Here is a 20,178-nt window from a genome sequence, read left to right as displayed (position 1 = left end):
GCCTTAGCACAGGCTTTTGCACAGTGGGGAAGCGAATAAGAGATACCACTAACTGAGGCGAAATGCCTGTAATGCAATCGAATTCCCCACACATCGTGTGATGCTCTTGTAGTACCAACTTACGAAAGCAATGTTCTCTGTCTTCGGTAATTCTGTCACTATTCACTTTGAAGAGAAATATGACGCCAATTCTTATGAACTTATTATTATTATTAATCAGAAGATGAACCCTATTTATATGGATAAGCCCACAGGGGCCACTGAATTGCAATCCAAGTTTCCAAAGAATACGGTGTTCATTAGAAAGACGAAAGAGGGGGTAAATGGAAATACAGAAAGAAGACATCTCACATATCAAAAAAGAAAAAATTAATTAGTACATTAATAAATAGATAAAAATGTTAGGAAATTATTAAAATGCAAGGAGACTTGTATTCGGATAGTGATGCGTTATAACTTCGCTTGAACTTTCGAAGTTCCAATTGCATGACATCCCCCAGTTCAGCGGTGTGAGAAATAAAGGACCTCTGGAATTGAGAAGTTCCACAGTGAGGCAGATCTACTGCATATTGAAAAGTAGGATGAGTGGAGGACACTATACTCTAGCTTCGAAAGGCTGAGGCTTTCCTATGATTAGCGGCGTTGACGTTTCCCATCTCGCCAAACTTTAGATTCCTGATCCTATAACGTCCTTTCGAGGAGCGTGTTTGCTGCTTGCTCCCGGTTGCGGCCCAGTTCTTTTTATCTATCTGTTTATTTATTGATTGATTGATTCATTATTATTTAGATTTTAGACATAGATACAATTGTGTATTCCGTTCCAGGTCAGTTTAACTTCTCGTAAAAAACTTATCGACATATGCCTCTCTGTCTGTCTGTCTGTGCGTCTCCCAGGGCCGCAAGTAGCTGTTTAAGATTTGAACTTGGTTCCTCGCTAGCTAACGTATATATATATATATATATATATATATATATATATAGGCAATGCCACTCTGCTAAGTAAAGGACAATAAGTCGAAAGGCCTAGCACCACTCCGTCGTTTTCTCTTTCCTTCGTGGTATTCCTTTATTTATGTATTCATCACGTTCCATATTTTCTTGATTCAGTTATATATATATATATATATATATATATATATATATATATATATATATATATATATATATATATATATATATATATATATATATATATATATATAAACTTTATCACTTACCCAATTGTTCTGTGCATTAATACAATTAATAACAGGACCTAGTTTAAGCTGGCTGGTATCTAACGGAGATATTTATTTAGGAAAAGTTACAAACTTTCCAGGACTAATTCTTCAGCGCCCTATTTTTCTTCCGTATGTCTTCCTTCAGGTTCTCTTCTACAAAAACAGGGACCGGATGTTCATCAGTGCGTGTGTCTCTCTCTATCTCGCACCTTATCCAGTGATTTCGGTGCCACACAGTCTGCTATACAGACCTGATTCTGTTGTTTGTCACCGGTAGCCTCCTTCTCAATTTCTCATAAAGTTCTTACTTCCAGCATGGCTCTCCCTCCATCAATTCATCTCGTGGTCAGATGAATAAACGTTATCACTTACACAATTGTTGGCAGCGGGCCTCAGCGTCAATGTGTTTAAGTGGGGGGAAACCACTGCATACAAATAAATGGCGTAGCTATGGGTTCGAGTCTTTCGCCGTCTTGGCTAACGTTTTTGTGGACTGGTTTGGAACGGAAGAGGTGGTTGATTGATTTACAGATTTTAGGCTTACATGCCAAGCACTGGGGCAACTAAGGCCATTCAGCGCTGAAGCGGAAATTGACAGTAAAAGTCTGAAAGGTGTAACAGGAGGAAAACCTCGCAGTCGCACTATGAGTTAATTTTTTAGGAGAGGGTGGACGGTAAGGTAGAAGAAAGAATATATGAACGGAGGTACAGTAAAAGGAATGAAAGTAGTTGCAGCTAGGGGCCGAAGGGACGCTGCAAAGACCCTTAAGTAATGCTTACACTGCACCGCATGAGGTGCACTGACGGCACTAACCCCCCTACGGAGTCGGAGGAGGTGGATAAGGTGAATGCAAGGAACCTAAACATCATCAAATGGGTAATATGCGTAGATAGCATCCTGATTATTTATAAGGGAGAAAGGGAAGAACTGCACGAGTTCCTAGCAAACACAAATAAACTAAATGAACACATCAAGTTCACATAAGAAGAAGGGAAAGAGGGAGAAATTCCATTCTTGGATGTACCGGTAAAGGGGGAAGGGCAAAATAGAAAATTTATAAGGTACACAGAAAGAAGACACGCACCAATTCGTGCGTAGTGTAGGTGTTCTCCAGCCGCAGGAAAGGAATTAAGATGGGAGCAATGACAGGTTTGGCTATCAGGGCTTATAGGATTTGCAGCCCCGCTTTCTTACGCGAAGAGTTGGCATTCTTGAGGGAGAGCTCTAGGAGATTAGGATACCCTAAGTATTTTATGGGAACGGGCACATACCAAGGCAAGAAAAAACTATTTTGGGGAGAGAAGGGAAAGAAAAGGAGCATCTGAAAGGGAAGAAAATAAGTGCAGTCCAGGACAGCAACACTATTACATCCCTCAACAGGAAACTAGATAATTTCAAATTGATAGGCAGCTACAAAAAACACGATTAGGAAAAAGATAGTTAGGAATACAAAGTCGGTGTGTAGAGGGGAAGAGGAAAGAAGGGGGTTGGATATACATGGCAGCGTGTCTAGACTGGGAAGAGTTTGCTCTGGTGGAAGCGGCAAATCCTGCAAAGAACGAGGGAAAAAACACAGACAAAACAACAGGCACGACAATCAGCCGTCGGCGGTTGCCAAGCAGTACTACAAAAAGACCACGGAATAGTCTGGGAGAATATGAACTTACTGTACAAAAACACAAATAAAACGGCCAGATTGATTGCAGAAAATGCCTTCATAACATATGCAAAAAATGTAATGGCAGGTAACACTGGCAGCAGTTTTCAGGACGGCCTATCTCGAAAAATCATATACACAACAATAGAAAAAGAGGACATGCAAAAAAACGAGAGACCTCGTGGACAACGCGCGCCTGGAAGAAGAAGAAGAAGAAGAAGAAGCAGCAGCAGTCAGAGAAAGGCCAACCTAGAAAGCGACGGCACCAGTTAAAAGGAAATAGTAACGTAAAGGGGAGGAGTAATAAAAGTAAATTCGAAATATTAAGTAACACCTGGAAGATTTCGGGGTAGAGTGCTGAATTAAATGTAAAGTCAAAATAAAATTGTGTAAAATTGTATTCAAGGGAATAAAGCTTCGCACCTCATGAGAGTCGTGTAGTGTGCCCGCAACTGTTTGTGGAGTGAGCGGTAGGAAGCAGGAACCAGGAACCTCGAGGGCGGCGCTATGCAAGAGAGGGAGGATACTCTAAGGACTTCAGAAAGCCAGCACGCGAAAATGGAACAACAAGGGCTTTAATTCCCTCTCCCATTACGCATATAAATACAGCTGTACCATGTGTCTGGTCGTTAAAGTCATCCAGTTTAAATTAGGTCCTATTATTAAATATACATAAATATATATATATATATATATATATATATATATATATATATATATATATATATATATATATACACACATATATGTATATCATGTATATATATACAGTATATATAATAATAATGCCTTTTCCTTATTCGATATGGGTGGCACCAGACGAATAGAGCCTTATGGTTCCTCAGTAAGTCTTCACAAATGAGGTTGCTAGCCTCACGCCCTTTCCCTTGCCCAGAGCAGCTACAACGAAACTCGGACTTCAGTAATTCGATAAACTCTCCTTTGTACAAATAAAAGTGGATAGACTTTTGCTGATGACCTATGCTTTGCACTACCAAGGCAGGAGAGCTAATGGCTATAAAGCTATCAACTATAACAAGGATAGGGATTGATTTAGGGAAAAGAAGCCGCATTGGTCTAGCAGAGTTGCATTGAATGAAATGGCAACACCTCAACGGTTGTTAGTCTGTAAAGTTCTCCGATACTCCTGACAATATCATTAACATTATTGGGAAAACGTTTACAGCGAATATCTAGAAAAATTCACCTAGAAACTTTGAAAGGGACTCACGGTCGAAATTATATATATATATTTTTTTTCGAAAAACAATGTCAACAAACCATTTGACGATTAACCCCTGACAGGTGCTGCCACCTACCCAGGTTTTACATGAACTGTACCCATTTCACCCTGTATCTCGTTCTGTTAAAGTTATCGTTAATAGCAACAGAAATTGGCCGTTGCTGGCGATGTGAGTCGGGAGATGGTAGTGACCGAAACAGCACCAAACTTATTTGACCCGCAGTTTCTTTCAACAGGTCCACCCTCTCCATGAAGACAGTGTTCGGCGTCGCTCTGGTGGCTTATGTCTTTTTCCAGACAGGTAAGTGTCCCTCCGGCATCGTCAGAGCGATTGCTTCGTGAGTGAACATGGTGTGGTGAATGGTCCGGTTTCCCTGTCATTGCTTTTATGTGTTTTCTAAAATGTTGTGCACAGCTTCCAGTACATCTTGCAATACTGTACTATATACTTATTTACTTACAGAGATATAAGAAGCTATACTTGGTTTTTGGGTTATTTGTTATCTTTGCAGGATATGCCCTCAAATGTTACACTGGTGTTGATGATCTAATGATGGAAGCTGATTGCAAAGGGTCATGTATGAAGAGCGAAATCAATTCACGTGAGTATTAGATACTTCATTTGCTGGTATCTCCTATCTCGGCGTTGTGTTGCCTTTCCTTGTACGAACGGATTTTAAAGTTGACACAGAGGGTGACAATAAAAACCACCTCACCGATTTTTTCTCGAATTTCATCCCCGACAGAATATGGAGACGCTCAGTCGTATGGCTGCATTCCAAAAAAGATGCCGGATAACTGCACGACTGAGACAGATCACGGCGACACCGAAATAACGTGTTATTGTAACACTGACCTCTGCAACAGTTCCGGTGTGACAACGTTGGCCCTACCTGTGCTTCTGGGCTCCTTCCTCCTGAGGATGATGGTCTAGAGTCTTCCAAAGAAGAAAAAGAAGATGAAAAGCTTCCTGAAGAGAAGCGAAAAAAAAAAAAAAATGCTGTAACTCAGGTACTTTAAAGTTTTTGTGAATGCAACTTTGGTTTGATCATATAAACTATTGCCATATTAAGTTCTTGATTTATTCACCTAAGGTTTAGAGGAATGATATTTCCATAGCTGGAAATCATAGAAAAATATTTTTTTTATATTATAAAAACACCTTGTTTGTTGACTTCTGAATCTGCCCCGATGTCTATTGCAGTAGAACAATGTTGAATGAATGATTCAGAATAATGAATGAATGAAAAGAGAATGAAACAAACGAAGCTGGTGGCTGGTTTCTTGGTTAAGATTAAGTCGGATTTGTGTTAGGGTGTTGAAAGGGTTAAGGGTCCTGATGTAGGCCTCTGAACTGTGACCAACAGCAGAGACGAAAAGGAGCGAGGTTAAGCTTTTGCTTCAGAGGAAAATCACATATTATAGTTCGAGAATGATTTGGTAAGGACATCACTGAAGGTTTTACTAGCAGACTAATAAGCAAGTACACTCCCATTAGACGGAGCCAGGACCGGCTAAGATAGATCGGTTTATCTAGATCTCGGGCCAGACACTGACGTCACACGGGCTCACCGCAGGCAGGACCCACTACTGGCTCGTCGATACAATTTTGACCATCCTTCTTCTTTGCATTAATAGTCTCAATTTTTTTATTAATTTTCTTTGAATGGGGGTCTACCAGTAACCTAATTATTTATCAGTGTCAGCTATTTTGGTAAAAAAAAAAAATGCAGCCTCATATGTCACAACTGAAGGTTAATTTTTCTGCCGATGGCGAGGGTAAGAACTCTATTTTTAGTGTTTTTAAACAACATGACGTACACTGGAACTCTTGCATTATCATTTTCACGTTATCCATTACAATTTCACCTTGTCTTAATAAGTCAATTGAGAGTAAATACATATATACATACATAATTGTAATCCGCGTTTACATATGGATATACAACACGGGGTTAGAGAAACATCTTGAAGAGAAGTGAACCCAGTAAGAACGGGAGAGCAAAGGTCGCCACACCTGAGCCGTTACAAAGGTCCTCATTGCAATAGTAGACGGTGGTTGTGACCCCTTCTGTCGTCTCTGAAGAACAGTCTGTCGGTTCATCGGTTGCACTCCGGGGCAACAGTTGTACTCCATGGATTCGATTTCAACTGAAATGGGAAAAACCAATAGCTTTTGAATTAATGAAAGCAGAACATAAGCCACCAAGTACGAGTCCTCGAAATGGAATTGGTAAGCTAAGGAGGAAACTTGAATTCAAAATAACGAGACATGGCCAGTTAGATGGTAAATACAAATTAAGAATTTTCTTTATAGAATTTTATGTTTCATCTACGCCGGATCGAAAGCGTCTAAAAAATCTACGTTACTATAAATGTTTCCAATATTGCTCTCCAGTTTTTAAAACAAGGTGCAATCGAGAGAGAGAGAGAGAAAGTTACTCAGTATCACAGAAAATTTTTAACGCACGTGTTCGAAGTTGCTCAAAGGGCAACTCGAGCACTAACTAGTTGGTGGGCGTGTCTCTAACCGCCAACACTAAAACTAATTTGAAGTTGAATACAAATATCCGTTCTGCTGCTTAATTACTCACCTAAGATTCATTGAGCACGATTATACTTTGTGTTATAGCAACAGCGTGTAATACATACGTGTATATATATATATATATATATATATATATATATATATATATATATATATATATATATATATATATATATATATATATAAATATACACACACACACACACACACACATATATATATATATATATATATATATATATATATATATATAAATATATATATATATATATATATATTTTTCTTTGGCAAAAACATGGCACCAATTTCTAACACACACACACACATATATATATATATATATATATATATATATATATATATATATATATATATATATATATATATATATATATATATATATATATATATATATATATATATATATATATATATATATATATGTTCTTTGGCAATGCATGGTACCAATTTCTAACTGATGCTGGCAGTTAATTCGAATAAAAACTAGAGTCTTTCGCAATACACAAACTTGATCTTGTTCTGACAGACTTGTAGATGCGGTAAGAACAATAAGGTCTAAGCTACAGCCTGATTTTCATGGAGTTTCGACGTCATTGCATCTTTCGTTATGCATTATCACTGATTTCTCAACGAACATTCCTTATTTTTAACATTTTAAGCACTGGTAATTGAGAAATCCAAAAAGAAAATATACACAGCTGAAGTTTTCGGGGAATCTCAGGGGGATGTTATCTTATCACGTACTTGAGTAGTTCTGAAGAAGGCGACTCTACAGGTGTCTCAGTTTTACCATCTATTCGGTTGCTTTCGTGTACTCTTATTAGTACATAACAATCGAGTACAACACACAATAATACACAGTCATTATTTTTATTCAGAAGATGAACTCTGTTCATAAGGAACAAGCCCACAGAACCCATTGACTTTTAATTCAAGCCTCCAAAGACTATGGTGTTCATTAGAAAGCAGTAAGAGGAGGTATAGGGAAATACAGAAAGAAAGCATTCATTTATTAAAACAAAATAAATCAACGCGTTAATAAATAGACAAAAATGTAAGCAAATTATTAAAATGAAAGGAGAATTATATTAGGGTAGTAATGCATTGCATCTTCGCTTGAACTTTTGAAGTTCCAATTGCACGACATCATCAGGAAGACTGTTCCATGTTCAATGGTGTGAGGAATAAAAAACCTCTGGAACTGAGAAGCTCTACATATTGGTGCCGCTGTTCAGCAACTCTGGTTGCTCTCTGCAGGAAAAGGGGATCAGGGATCAATTGTGAATGTGAAAGATCTCTGTTAAAATACAGCTTATGAAACCTGACAAACAAGAGACCATCCGTCGATGGTCAAGTCATAATTGCTAATACCAGGAAACAGAAGCCCACAACCAAGAACCACACTATCTAAAAGAGATAAATCTCTGGCAGAAGAAGACGGCCACACCGAAGAACAGTATTCTAGTAAATGAAGGACAAATGACCTAAAAGAGGGTGGATTAGCTTTATCACTTGTAGATCTGAGGCCTTACGTACATTAAATAATTTTCTTGCGGCATTTCCTGACACTATCATCAGATTTTTCTCAAAAGTAAGATGTGAGTCAAAAGTTACACACAGAATAGTTAGAGCTTCAGACTTATTCAGCAGAGTTCCAGCCACCTGAAGGCGGGGATGGGGTGGAAAATCTGTACGAGATCTGCTAATCAACAGTGTTTTCGTTTTACTGGAGTTCAGCCCCATAACCTAGCGACTACACCATTCACTAGTCCGCTCCATATCACGATTGAGGCTAAGGGCAGCCTCATTTCTCGTGAGTGGAGATTTTATTACACTCACAAGTGTTGCATCATCGGCAAACTGAACAATTTTATTTTTCAGGCCAACAGCCATATTACTTGTATACGCTAAAAATAACAGCGGACTGAGAACACTACCCTGTGGAACTCCAGACACGGTAGGTTGGTTCACTAAAGATCCCATCAACAGCAAACTCGCTGCTGCCTACCTGTAAAGAAATATTGAAGCAATCCTGAAACATATCCACTCCAAGATTCTGAAGTTTATAGATAAGTGCCTTGTGATTTACTAAATCGAAAGCAGCACTAAAATCTATTTGAATTACTCTGCACCCAAAAACCTTATCAAGGTTCTCTTACAGATGGCACAACAAATCTAAAAGAACATCGCAGGCACCTAACTACTTCCTATGCTCATATTGACTATCAGGTAACAACCCTTTAGAGTCCACATAGCACAGGGAGAATAGAAATTGGCTTGTAGTCACTGCAGTCTGCAGATATGCCATTCTTTAGAATATTCACTGCGCATTGCTCAGCTTGCGCTCGTTCGTAGAGATACTACTTTGACCTAAAAATCTTTAGAATATGCTGGTCTTGGGAGACACCACACTAGAAACCTTTTTAAAAAACAAAGGGAAAAAACCGTCAGGATCTTCTCCACCCCAGCCATCAAGATTATCAAGAATTTTCTTAACATCCCCAGAGCGAAATGTAAATTTTGTAAGAATAGGTTCAGGATGACAAGTATCAGGGATAGGGACATCCTCAACAGAATCCTTTCAGTGTATATATTAGGATGAATGTATTGAGCTGAAAATCATGCATAATTAATGATAAATGTTCAGAAATAGAGGAAATTTTGGTAACTGGGAAGAACACTTGTAGATTTATCAAAGTTAACTGAAATTTTACCTAGTAACCGATGTTAGATCACATCAGGTATAAATAATCAACAGTATTATTCCACAGGACGATTTTATTAAAAAATGAATGGAGACTTGAGTTTAGTATTAAAAAGTAGTGAATAGCTGAGCTGATATACAGCAGCGCTCAAGAAAGCAAGGCTATATTATTTCATCATGAAAAAGAGCATGAATGAATAGCTACTCACAGCTTACAAGCTTTAGACTAGTATCAAATACCGTTTTCTTATATATTATACTATTACTCTAAAATGGCTCCAGTTTTCCCATATTCAATTTGAGAGATGATATCAGACTCCCTGAAGTCAGCACAAGAACAGTCTTGAAAACAGGTGGAATTTGCACCCCAAGAAACTGCCTTAACATAAACGGAAATTGTATCTACACAAGCTAAAAAGAAACGAATCTTTGTACATCTAAATGCAATTAGTGAAGAAGAATCTAAAACACAGGACAGGAATAACAACTGCCTGTCTATAATTGCCTCCTCTGCTCGCAGAAGGATTCATTACTGTTTACAAGTTAATGGGTCTTCTGAAACAAAATTATATCATGTAGATCAATATTTTCTCTGGCCGCCCTGAATCAAGTGAATGATAAGAGTAGACCAGCTATCGGCTGCTGAACTTTTGCTTATCAGATGCCTCTTAGACAAGATATTTAAAAAAAAAAGGGGTGATCGACACTTCCCATAAACTAAGCATAAAATATTCAACTTGATCGGCAGTTATGATCTACTAGTAATTAATTTCAAACAAATGAATAACTGCTTTTTCTTCTGCGATTTTCTGTATTTTCCTATCACCCCCTGAAAGGTGAGAACCTTCAGTAGCATTTTTCTTTTTAGAAAAGGGGCGTGTTCATAGAGGCCACTCCTCTCTTATTCTAAACTTTTTTCTTCTTGATATATAAAAGGTGGAGCGTGAGAATACGGTCAGAGAAGACTTCATTTGAGCAGCGCAGCAGCAGTGTTCCAGAAAGCTTCGTCAGCGTCAGACATCCCAACGGCTTTCTAGCAAGATGTAAGTAGGTTGGTTGGTCGGTCTAGGCTAAGTTGGCCTTAGCACAGGCTAAGGTGGCCTTAACCTAGGCTAGGCTGGCCTTAGCATAGGCCTTTGCACAGTAGGGAAGCGAATAAGAGATACCACCAACTGAGACAAGTTTCCTGTGATGCAATGGAATTCCCTCGACATCGTGAGATACTTTTGTTGTACCGACTTACGAAAGCAATGTTCGTTGTCTTCGGTAATTCTGTCACTGATCACCGTGAAGAGAAATGTAACGCCAATTCATGTGAAATTATTATTATTATTATTTTTATATTATTCAGAAGACAAAACCCTGTTTACCTTGAATAAGCCCACAAGAGCCATTGACTTGAAATTCAAGCTTCCAAAGAATATGGTGTTCATTAGAAAGAAGTAAGGGGATGTAACTGGAAACAGAAAGAAGAGATCGCTGATTAAAAATAAAAATAAAAATAAAGTAACATATAAATAAATAGATAAAAACGTAAGGCCCCTCGTGGTTCCTTAGCGTCCGTCAGGATTCACGCTAACCAATTCCTGTTTTTAGCTCGTTCCTTCTTAGGGGGCTTTCTCATTGCGCTGTCGCCAACCCTTATAGATTCCTGGATCCTATAACCGTCCTTCCATCGAGGAGCGTGTTTGGTGCTTGCTCCGGGTTGCGGCCCAGTTCTTTTCAATTATTTATTTATTTATTTGTTGTTATTATTATTATTATTATTATTATTATTATTATTATTATTATTATTATTATTATTTAGCCATAGATACAATTTGAAACTTATCGACACATATCTCTCTGTCTCCCTTTGAGTCGAGAGGGACTTAATCCTTCTGCTCTCCGAAAGTCTATTGGGATGGGGTTGCTAGCCCTTTACCCTTTTCTATTTCAGTGGCAACGTACCACAATAGACTAACTACCAGATACTCAAGATGCTGTTCAGGATTTGAACCTGGTACCTCGCTAGCTAACGCATATATATATATATATATATATATATATATATATATATATATATATATATATATATATATATATATATATATATATATATATATATATATATATATATATATATATATATATCACTAAGTCCCACGTTGGAAGGTGAGTGAAAACCGGGACTTTGAACAAGTACTTTCGTAGTTTATTCTACATTTTCAAGTTCACACTGAATACAAAGAAGCTGACAGAGATTTATATACAGAAACAGGAGGTGGGGGTGGGTTACAGTTTGTTAATCTGACCAGCATGTTCTTTAAACAAAAAAGACAGGGACAAAGGATCAAGGGATAATCCAGGTTGGAGACTGACATTCCTGGTGGAAGTAGCTTCAATGAAGACAGTCTCTAGCAGGTTTCTTTTCCGATGGTCGTTGACCTTGTAGATAACCACTGACTTATCCCAGTTCATCCCATGGCCTGTCTTAAGCCAATGATCCACAATGCCATTATTTGATAAGCCTCTTGAAATGGCATATTTTTGTTGGGAGCTTCTTACTTTTAGTCCTTTTGATGTTTGACCAATATAAATCCTTCGTACTGTATTGGATATATATATATATATATATATATATATATATATATATATATATATATATATATATATAAATAATGTCTTTTCCTCTTTTGGAAGGGGTGGCTCCTGACAGATATAGCCTTATGAGCATTATGGTTTCTCAGCAAGTCTTCACAAGTGAGGCTGCTAGCCTCACGCCCTTTGTCTTGCCCAGAGCAGATGCCACGACCCATTTACAGTCTCGGGCGGGATTGTTGCCGATGATATGGGAGCGAATCCGGACTTCAATAAGTCGTTTTTGTAAACTCTCCATTTTGTATAAATAAAAGAAGATAGACTTTTGCTGCTAACCTAAACTCAAGAACTGTTTCTATCCACTGGTAAATAAGTGGACAGGAAATCTGCTGCCATGAATTTTATTATCTGAGGTGGTTTTTGTCCCTTTATATTCATATTGAATGTCCAAAGTAACCTAATTAACATCGTATCGAATTCTACATAATTACGAGTATTAAATCACGTCTCACCAGCTTTAAAGTAAAACTGCTCCATGAAATTATTTACTGCTGAGTCTTGCACATTCACATTTACAATCACAAATGCACACATACACACAAATATATATAGATTTATAATTATATATATATATATATATATATATATATATATATATATATATATATATATATATGTATTTAGCCAAGACCACAGGAAAAATAAAAGAAGGAGTACCAAGCGCTTTCGTGTTCTTTCAACACATTTTCAAGATACAATGTGGCCTTGGCTAGATATATTGCCACGCACTATTTAGTAACATATAAGCACACACACACACACACACACACATATATATATATATGTATATATATATATATATATATATATATATATATATAAACCATATATATATGCATATTACATAAGCAATGATTGGGATAACAATAATTCATAAATATCAAATCAAAAGAATATAGCGCCTTGCAGTATTATATCCTGGAGATCATACTCTGTTCGGTTAAAGTTCCGTAACACTTGTTTAATGATAAACAACAAAGGAAAAACAAAAATCCATTGGGCCTAACATGACGGCGTTACCAAGGCAAGAGAGCTGATGGTTGAAAAGCTATCAACAATAACAAGGACAATACAGCAACTGATTGACGAAGGGAAAAGAAGTGGCATCAGTTCGGCAGAGTTGTACTTAATGATATGGCAACGTTTGCAAGGTTAAGTTACTTGATTTCAAAGTTAATCGCAACACCCCGACGGTCGTTGGAGAATGATCTGTGAAATTACACTGGTGCTCCTGACAATGTTATTAACATTATTGGGGAAACACTTATAATGAATATCTAGAGGAATTCATCTAGAAACTTTGAAAGGGACTCACGGTCGAATTTATTTTTGTCTTTTTCGCGAAAACAATGTCAACAACCCATTCGACGATTAATTACCCCCTGACAGGTGCTGCCACCTACCCAAGCTTTACATGAACTACCCATTTCACCCTGTATCTCGTTCTGTTATAATTATCGTTAACAGCAACAGAAATTCACCGTTGCTGGTGATGTGAATCGGGAGATGGTAGTGACCGAAACAGCACCAAACATATTTGACCCGCAATTTCTTTCAACAGGTCCACCCTCTCCATGAAGACAGTGTTTTGCGTCGCTCTGGTGGCTTATGTCTTTTTCCAGACAGGTAAGTGTCCCTCCGGCATCGTCAGAGCGATTGCTTCGTGAGTGAACATGGTGTGGTTAGTGGTCCGGTTTCCCTGTCATTGCTTTTATGTGTTTTCTAAAATGTTGTGCACAGCTTCCAGTACATCTTGTAATACTGTATACTTGTTTGCTTACAGAGAATTAAGAAGCTACATTTAGTTTTTGGGTTAGTGATACAAACAATTATGTCCTGACTTATTTTTTTGTCTTTGCAGGACATGCCCTCCAATGCTACAATGGTGTTGATGATCTAATGGTGGAACTTGGTTGCACAGGGTCATGTATAAAGAGCGAAATCAATTCAAGTGAGTATCATTGTTTAGCCGAAAATAATTAGTTTAATCTTAGGAAAAACTGCAGAACACTCGAGGGTTAATTTACTGTTGTTACAGTGTTCGTTTTCATATACTATAATGCAACAAGTAAAAGAGAAACTGACTCTGCTTGGCTTAACGTTGTCGAACAATTAAATGCTGGAGATAAATACCGAAGTGGAGCTCTATACAGATTTTATTATAAATATATAAAATAAGAAAATGTAGCTGATAAATAACAGTGAGCGTCAATACACTTAAGGTTGAAGGCAATACTGCAAAATGTTTCAAAGTGTCCCAAGGCATGAGACTAAAAGTCTCATAAGTCTCTTCAGCATTTCAAAATTGGCAGAGTAAAAGACTCATGTCATGCATCAGTATTATCGACAGTCTCTGCTAAGGACATGTGTTGGACCCTTGCATAAAAGATATAGGAGTATCGATAAAAGTTGGCTTTAGATTCAAAGGTATCCAAAGTCGGTCGCTATTCACAGTGTTGCCAATGCCTAATTTCTGCACGAAATCGTCTGGTCAATGGTGTCTTGCTTTTAATGCATTTCAGTATCGTACCCAACCGACTATAGACACTTCATTTGCTAATATCTCCCATCCTGGTGTTGCTTAGCCTTTTCTTGTACGAACGGATTTTAAAGCTGACACACAGGGTAACAATAAAAACCACCTCACCGATTTTCTCTCGAATTTCAACTCCAACAGAATATGGAGACGCTCAGTCGTATGGCTGCTATACACAGAAGAAAGCGGACAGCTGCGCAAGTGAGACCCCAGACGACGACACCACCATAACAACGTGTTTTTGTAACACTGATCTCTGCAACAGTTCCGGTGTGACAGCGTTGGCCCTACCTGTGCTTCTGGGCTCCTTCCTCCTGAGGATGGTGATCTAAAGTCTTCCAAAGAAGAAAAAGAAGAGGAGAAGTTTCCTGAAGAGAAGTAACAAAAAAAAAATGTTGTAACACAGGTACTTTAAAGTTTTTATGAATGCTCTTCTTTTGCTCGAAATCAATTGCAATTTTTGTTTGACCATATAAACTATTTCCATATTCAGTCCTTGATTTACTTACCTAAGTTTTGGAGGAATGATATTTCCATAGCTGGAAATCATAGAATTTTTTTTTTTTTTTTTTTTTTATAAAAACTCCTTGTTTGTTGACTTCTGAATCTGCCCCGATGTCTATTGCAGTAGAACAATGTTGAATGAATGATTCAGAACAATGAATGAATAAAAATAGAATGAAACAGAAACGAAGCTGGTGGCTGGTTTCTTGGTTAAGATTAAGTCGGATTTGTGATAAGGTGTTGAAAGGGTTAAGGGTCCTGATGTAGGCCTCTGAACTGTGACCAACCAAAGCAGAAACGAGAAGGAGCGAGTTCCGTTTTTTTTTAACAGAAAAATCATATAGATCGAGAGTGATCTGGTAAGGATACCACTGGAGGTTTTACTTGCAGCCTAGTAAGCAAATGCTCTCCCATTAGACGCAGCCGGCTCAGGATCTTGCAGTGTCTATGACGCCGAGAAGTACTGGCATTTCATCATGTTCTCCTTCGTCCCTTCATCCTAATTTCCTACCAGAAACCACGAGGAAGGTGTCCTACTCCTATTCATTTCATGAATACGACTATTATGAGGACGAAGGCCTTTTCCATTATAAAAAGGTCTGCGTTAGTGTGCGGGCTCCCACGGCACGGAGTATCTTTGTAAGGAACAAAGAGCAACAAGAGGAAAAGGGAAATTTATAGTTAGGTATAAGGGAAATTAAGTAAAAAAAAAAAATAGCAAATAACCACTGAAGATTTGATAACCGCCAAGAGTAAAGAAATTATAACAAACAATCAAAAGATTGCTGCTGTCACCACGACAGCCTTTCTTCTCTCTCTCTCTCTCTCTCTCTCTCTCTCTCTCTCTCTTTTTTAATTAACTCCAAGATTCATCTTGATGCTTCGTTATACCGGACATAAAAATCCATATGTATCAAATATTTTTTTACTTATATAATTATGGACATAAACCAGGAGATAAAGATGGTAAGTAGCACTGTAGGGAAGTTACCATTGGCTGTTTGGGCCTAGACTTCTAAAAGGGTATACTAATGTCACTAGAACTCTTGCATTTATATTTTCACGTTATCCATTACAATTTCACCTTGTCTTAATAAGTCAATTGAGAGTAAATACATATATACATACATAATTGTAATCCGCGTTTACATATGGATATACAACACGGGGTTAGAGAAACATCTTGAAGAGAAGTGAACCCAGTAAGAACGGGAGAGCAAAGGTCGCCACACCTGAGCCGTTACAAAGGTCCTCATTGCAATAGCAGATGGTGGTTGTGACCCCTTCTGTCGTCTCTGAAGAACAGTCCGTCGGTTGCACTTCGGGGCAACAGTTGTACTCCACGGATTCGATTTCACCTGAAATGGGAAAAACCAATAGTTTTGGAATAATGAAGGCGGAACATAAGCCTTCGAAATGGAATTGGTATGCTAGCGAGGAAACTTGAATTCAGAATAACGCGACATGGCCAGTTAGATGGTAAATAAAAACTAAGAATTTTTTTTAGAGAATTTTATGTTTCATCTGCGCTGGATTGAAAGCGTTTAGAAAATCTACGTTAACATGGTTGTTTTCAAGAGAGAGAGAGAGAGAGAGAGAGAGAGAGAGAGAGAGAGAGAGAGAGAGAGAGAGAGAGTGACTTTACGTCGAGCGAAACCAAAATCGTCTTAGACTCTATCTTTCTAGGCTAAGGGATAAAACATGGTGCGAAACTCCTCTCTAAAGTTTGGAACAAAACTTTTGTGTTCCCTGTTACCAAAGACGTGACATTTTCTTTTGGAAAATATTTTAAGTTCACCTGCTGTTCAAGAGATAAATGTATCGAAAATTTTAATATACCACGTTGCAGGGCAGCCGATCGAGACCACAGGTCTACCCCAAAGCCAAATCAAAAAGTCCTTCAAGAGAAGGCATCGTGCTTACCCCATACAAAAATGGGAATAAAAGCACGTTAAAAGAAGAAGAAGAAGAAGAAAGAAGTTTGAAGCTAAATATCGCCAAGATCTTGTAAGCCCTCGATGTGTATATGTGTATGTATATATATATATATATATATATATATATATATATATATATATATATATATATGTATATGTATATAAATTTCCTGACTCACGTCAGGATCAGAAGGTCTCTCAGGTGGGAGCAAGGGGCGTTAACCACTGGGCCCTTGCTTTCCACCTGAGACCTGGTTCGATCCTGACGAGTCAGAAATTTATTTCTGTTCCACACGTGATTGTGTGTTGATGATTTCTATATATGTATATATATATATATGTATATATATAATAATATATATATATATATATATATATATATATGTACATATATATATATATATATATATATATATATATATATATATATATATATATATATATATATATATACTTTCTGTCAACCAACCTCCGCTTATGGCAAGCTTCCTGCATGAACCTGCACAAGTAATATTCGTTACTGTTGTCTGGTTCCCCTCATAACACTGCAGGCAGCTCCCTGAAAAATGAAATGAAAGTACCGTATTTCTTTAGGCCTATATTATTAAATGAAAGTACCGTATTTCCTTAGGCGTATATTATTATTATCATTGTCATCTTTTACAGCAAAAACGAGAAACCAGTCACTTGATAAGCGAGCTTTAACGGATTAAGATGTCTTTGAATGAAAAAAAGAGATTGAACCTAGCCAATAGAAGACAATAACTACGAAAGTCAGCTAAGTAAAAGATACATTCCAGACCTAAAGACAGTAATGAACTTCAGGTGATGGAGAGATAAAACAAAGCTGACAAACACGTGTCATCAAGTATTCTAATATAAGTTAATTTTCTTTTAATGACTTATCCTAGATAGTCTGATTTTACCCTCATACAGTGATACTGATTCATTCTCCTCCACTCGCCGAAGAGGATACAGGAAAGTCTCTCTTATCTTACCCGTCTGGAAAGATGCAATTGCCACCGTGGCCACGACAAACCATTTCGACGCAGGGAAACAGGGCCTGTGGAAGGAGAGAAATACATTGTTCAACACAGAAACCGGTCTCAGCTACAAGACGTCGAGCGCCCTGATTGTGGGCTGGAGTCACGCTCTTTGGAGGAACACCACTCGACACAGGACTGATTATTCTCCTGCCTACGACGAATGTTATGTTACGGAAACATATTTACTTATACAGATAAGCAAGATAAATTAAATCATTAGTACTAAATAAGGAGTGAAATATCTTTATGGTTACACACTGCCTTGAGACTGAGTGACAACATTCATTAGCAATGAATATGCACGTGAAAAGTAGAATTAAACTTACTGGCAATTTGTAAGGCAAATTTATCCTAATGTCATTGAATGAAGACCATGAATATAAATGTGACTATTGTTGCAGGTTAACTTCATGTTCCCATGATAGACACTGGGGCTAAATTATATTCAAATAACTTTTCTTTGGGAGAGATGATAAAATGTCAGGAATAGCCTACAGCAACAGAGGTTTTCCTCCTGAAAACTCCAGCAGGAAAGTTACCATATCCAGGGACTGACTGAAGGCGTGGTCACACGCCCACGTCTTCTGGAATCTAAACATTGTACGAATATAAATTTTGTTCGAAATACAAGCAAAGTGTGTACATTAAGGTGACGTCATGCAGTCAAGAAAATACCCGGGGGACGTTGTTTTAAACTGGACATCACAGTACGAAGTAATGAATGATACAGAGACGCCTGAAATTTGCTTAATATAAGCAATATGATTTCATCATAGTCTTAACAACGATGCTTTAGTTGAAAATTGACTGATTGATTTCTCAATGTAAATGAGTGTTGGGCAACTGTGGTTGTCGCTAACGTCCACAGCAATTTGACATATCGTCACCTAAGTCATTTTTTTGCCCAAGTCACAATCATGACTTAGTCATAGTGACAATAATGCCTGTCACTGAGTGACTTAGGCAGAAAGCTTTTTGGGAAATTTATTCCACTTACTCTCTACATCTGACTTAGGCAAGTATACCAGTAGGAGCGCCACATATTGGAGATTTGATTTAGGCAAAAATCACAAAAATCAATGAAAAATGACTTATTTAGTTTGTTTATGAGGGTGACGATATGTAATCTATTTTTAGTACCGCGTTTCTTAATCTGAATTTCCACGTAGTTGTTATCTAAAAATTCCCTTTCTGGCGCCAATGATCCTGACAGTTGCGACGCCAGATAACGCCTAAGAAATCAGCCAGGCTTTCTTAAAAAATACCCCGTGTCTTTCATCCATTAAACTTTAGAGAAACTTCATTAAAAAAAAAATTAGCAAAAAAACTGAATGGAAATATTGCATGTACAACAACACTTACATTTTCCTATCAGCCTAATGCAGACCAAATGAGGAATGAGGTTGCAACGTTCAGTGCAGAGAGAACACTGGTGACTCTCAATATATTTTTTCGACTGAATAAGGACGCTGGAACGCCCACATTGATAAGCTTGTGGGGAAATGGAATGGAAAAAAATGGTCCGAGTATTGTATATTGTGTTTGGGCAACGCCTCATTGCATATCACGTTATCTTCTGTTGTATGCACTGCGCAGTGTTATGTAGTATGCACACATACACATGCACAAATAGACACACACACACGTATATATATACATTTACATACATGCATACATATGATTACATATATATATATATATGTATATATATATATATATATATATATATATATATATATATATATATATATATATATATATATATATATATAAATATATATATATAGCTCATCTGATTAAATAGTTTTTTGCTGGAGTATGACTGGTAGAATACACACGCACACATACATTCATACACATGTACAGTATATACACACACACACACACACACACACACACATACACATATATATATATATATATATATATATATATATATATATTCTGTATACATATAGATATTCAGTATCAAGCGATTTCCCTATCAAGAGTTGGCACCAGAGAAAAACTAACGTATATATACATTATATATATATGTATGTATATATATATATATATATATATATATATGCATGCATGTATGTGTGTATGTATGTGTGTGTGTATTCTACTAGTTACACT

General features: G+C 37.4%; 1 protein-coding gene and 1 long non-coding RNA gene across 4 annotated transcripts in view; one reads left to right on the top strand and one right to left on the bottom strand.

Moving 5' to 3' along the window:
* Positions 1 to 15,062, top strand: part of LOC136847826 (uncharacterized) — a 15,337-nt gene extending 275 nt beyond the window's left edge. The window contains exons 1-4 of one of the 3 annotated variants that reach the window (XM_067119764.1): positions 10,334 to 10,437; positions 13,596 to 13,660; positions 13,896 to 13,985; positions 14,712 to 15,062. In XM_067119764.1, the coding sequence (XP_066975865.1) occupies positions 10,436 to 10,437; positions 13,596 to 13,660; positions 13,896 to 13,985; positions 14,712 to 14,902 (348 nt within the window). In that variant the 5' untranslated portion in view covers positions 10,334 to 10,435 and the 3' untranslated portion in view covers positions 14,903 to 15,062. Of the gene's footprint in view, positions 1 to 4,344; positions 4,423 to 4,633; positions 4,724 to 4,867; positions 5,194 to 10,333; positions 10,438 to 13,595; positions 13,661 to 13,895; positions 13,986 to 14,711 lie in introns of those variants that run through there. The other 2 variants (XM_067119765.1, XM_067119766.1) reach the window with 2 other exon arrangements.
* Positions 15,063 to 16,114: 1,052 nt separating this feature from the next.
* Positions 16,115 to 19,534, bottom strand: LOC136847828 (uncharacterized). The gene is made up of 4 exons (XR_010855856.1): positions 19,420 to 19,534; positions 18,010 to 18,074; positions 17,481 to 17,570; positions 16,115 to 16,432 (listed from the first exon to the last, which is right to left on the bottom strand). It is a non-coding gene; the product is annotated as an uncharacterized lncRNA (long non-coding RNA).
* Between the last annotated feature and the right edge of the window lie 644 nt (positions 19,535 to 20,178).

Source organism: Macrobrachium rosenbergii, chromosome 17, assembly GCF_040412425.1.
Source record: "Macrobrachium rosenbergii isolate ZJJX-2024 chromosome 17, ASM4041242v1, whole genome shotgun sequence".
In the NCBI taxonomy this organism is placed as follows: Eukaryota; Metazoa; Arthropoda; class Malacostraca; order Decapoda; family Palaemonidae; genus Macrobrachium; species Macrobrachium rosenbergii.
The sequence above is the reverse complement of the archived record's forward strand: the minus strand, read 5'-3'. Positions and strand labels throughout refer to the sequence as shown.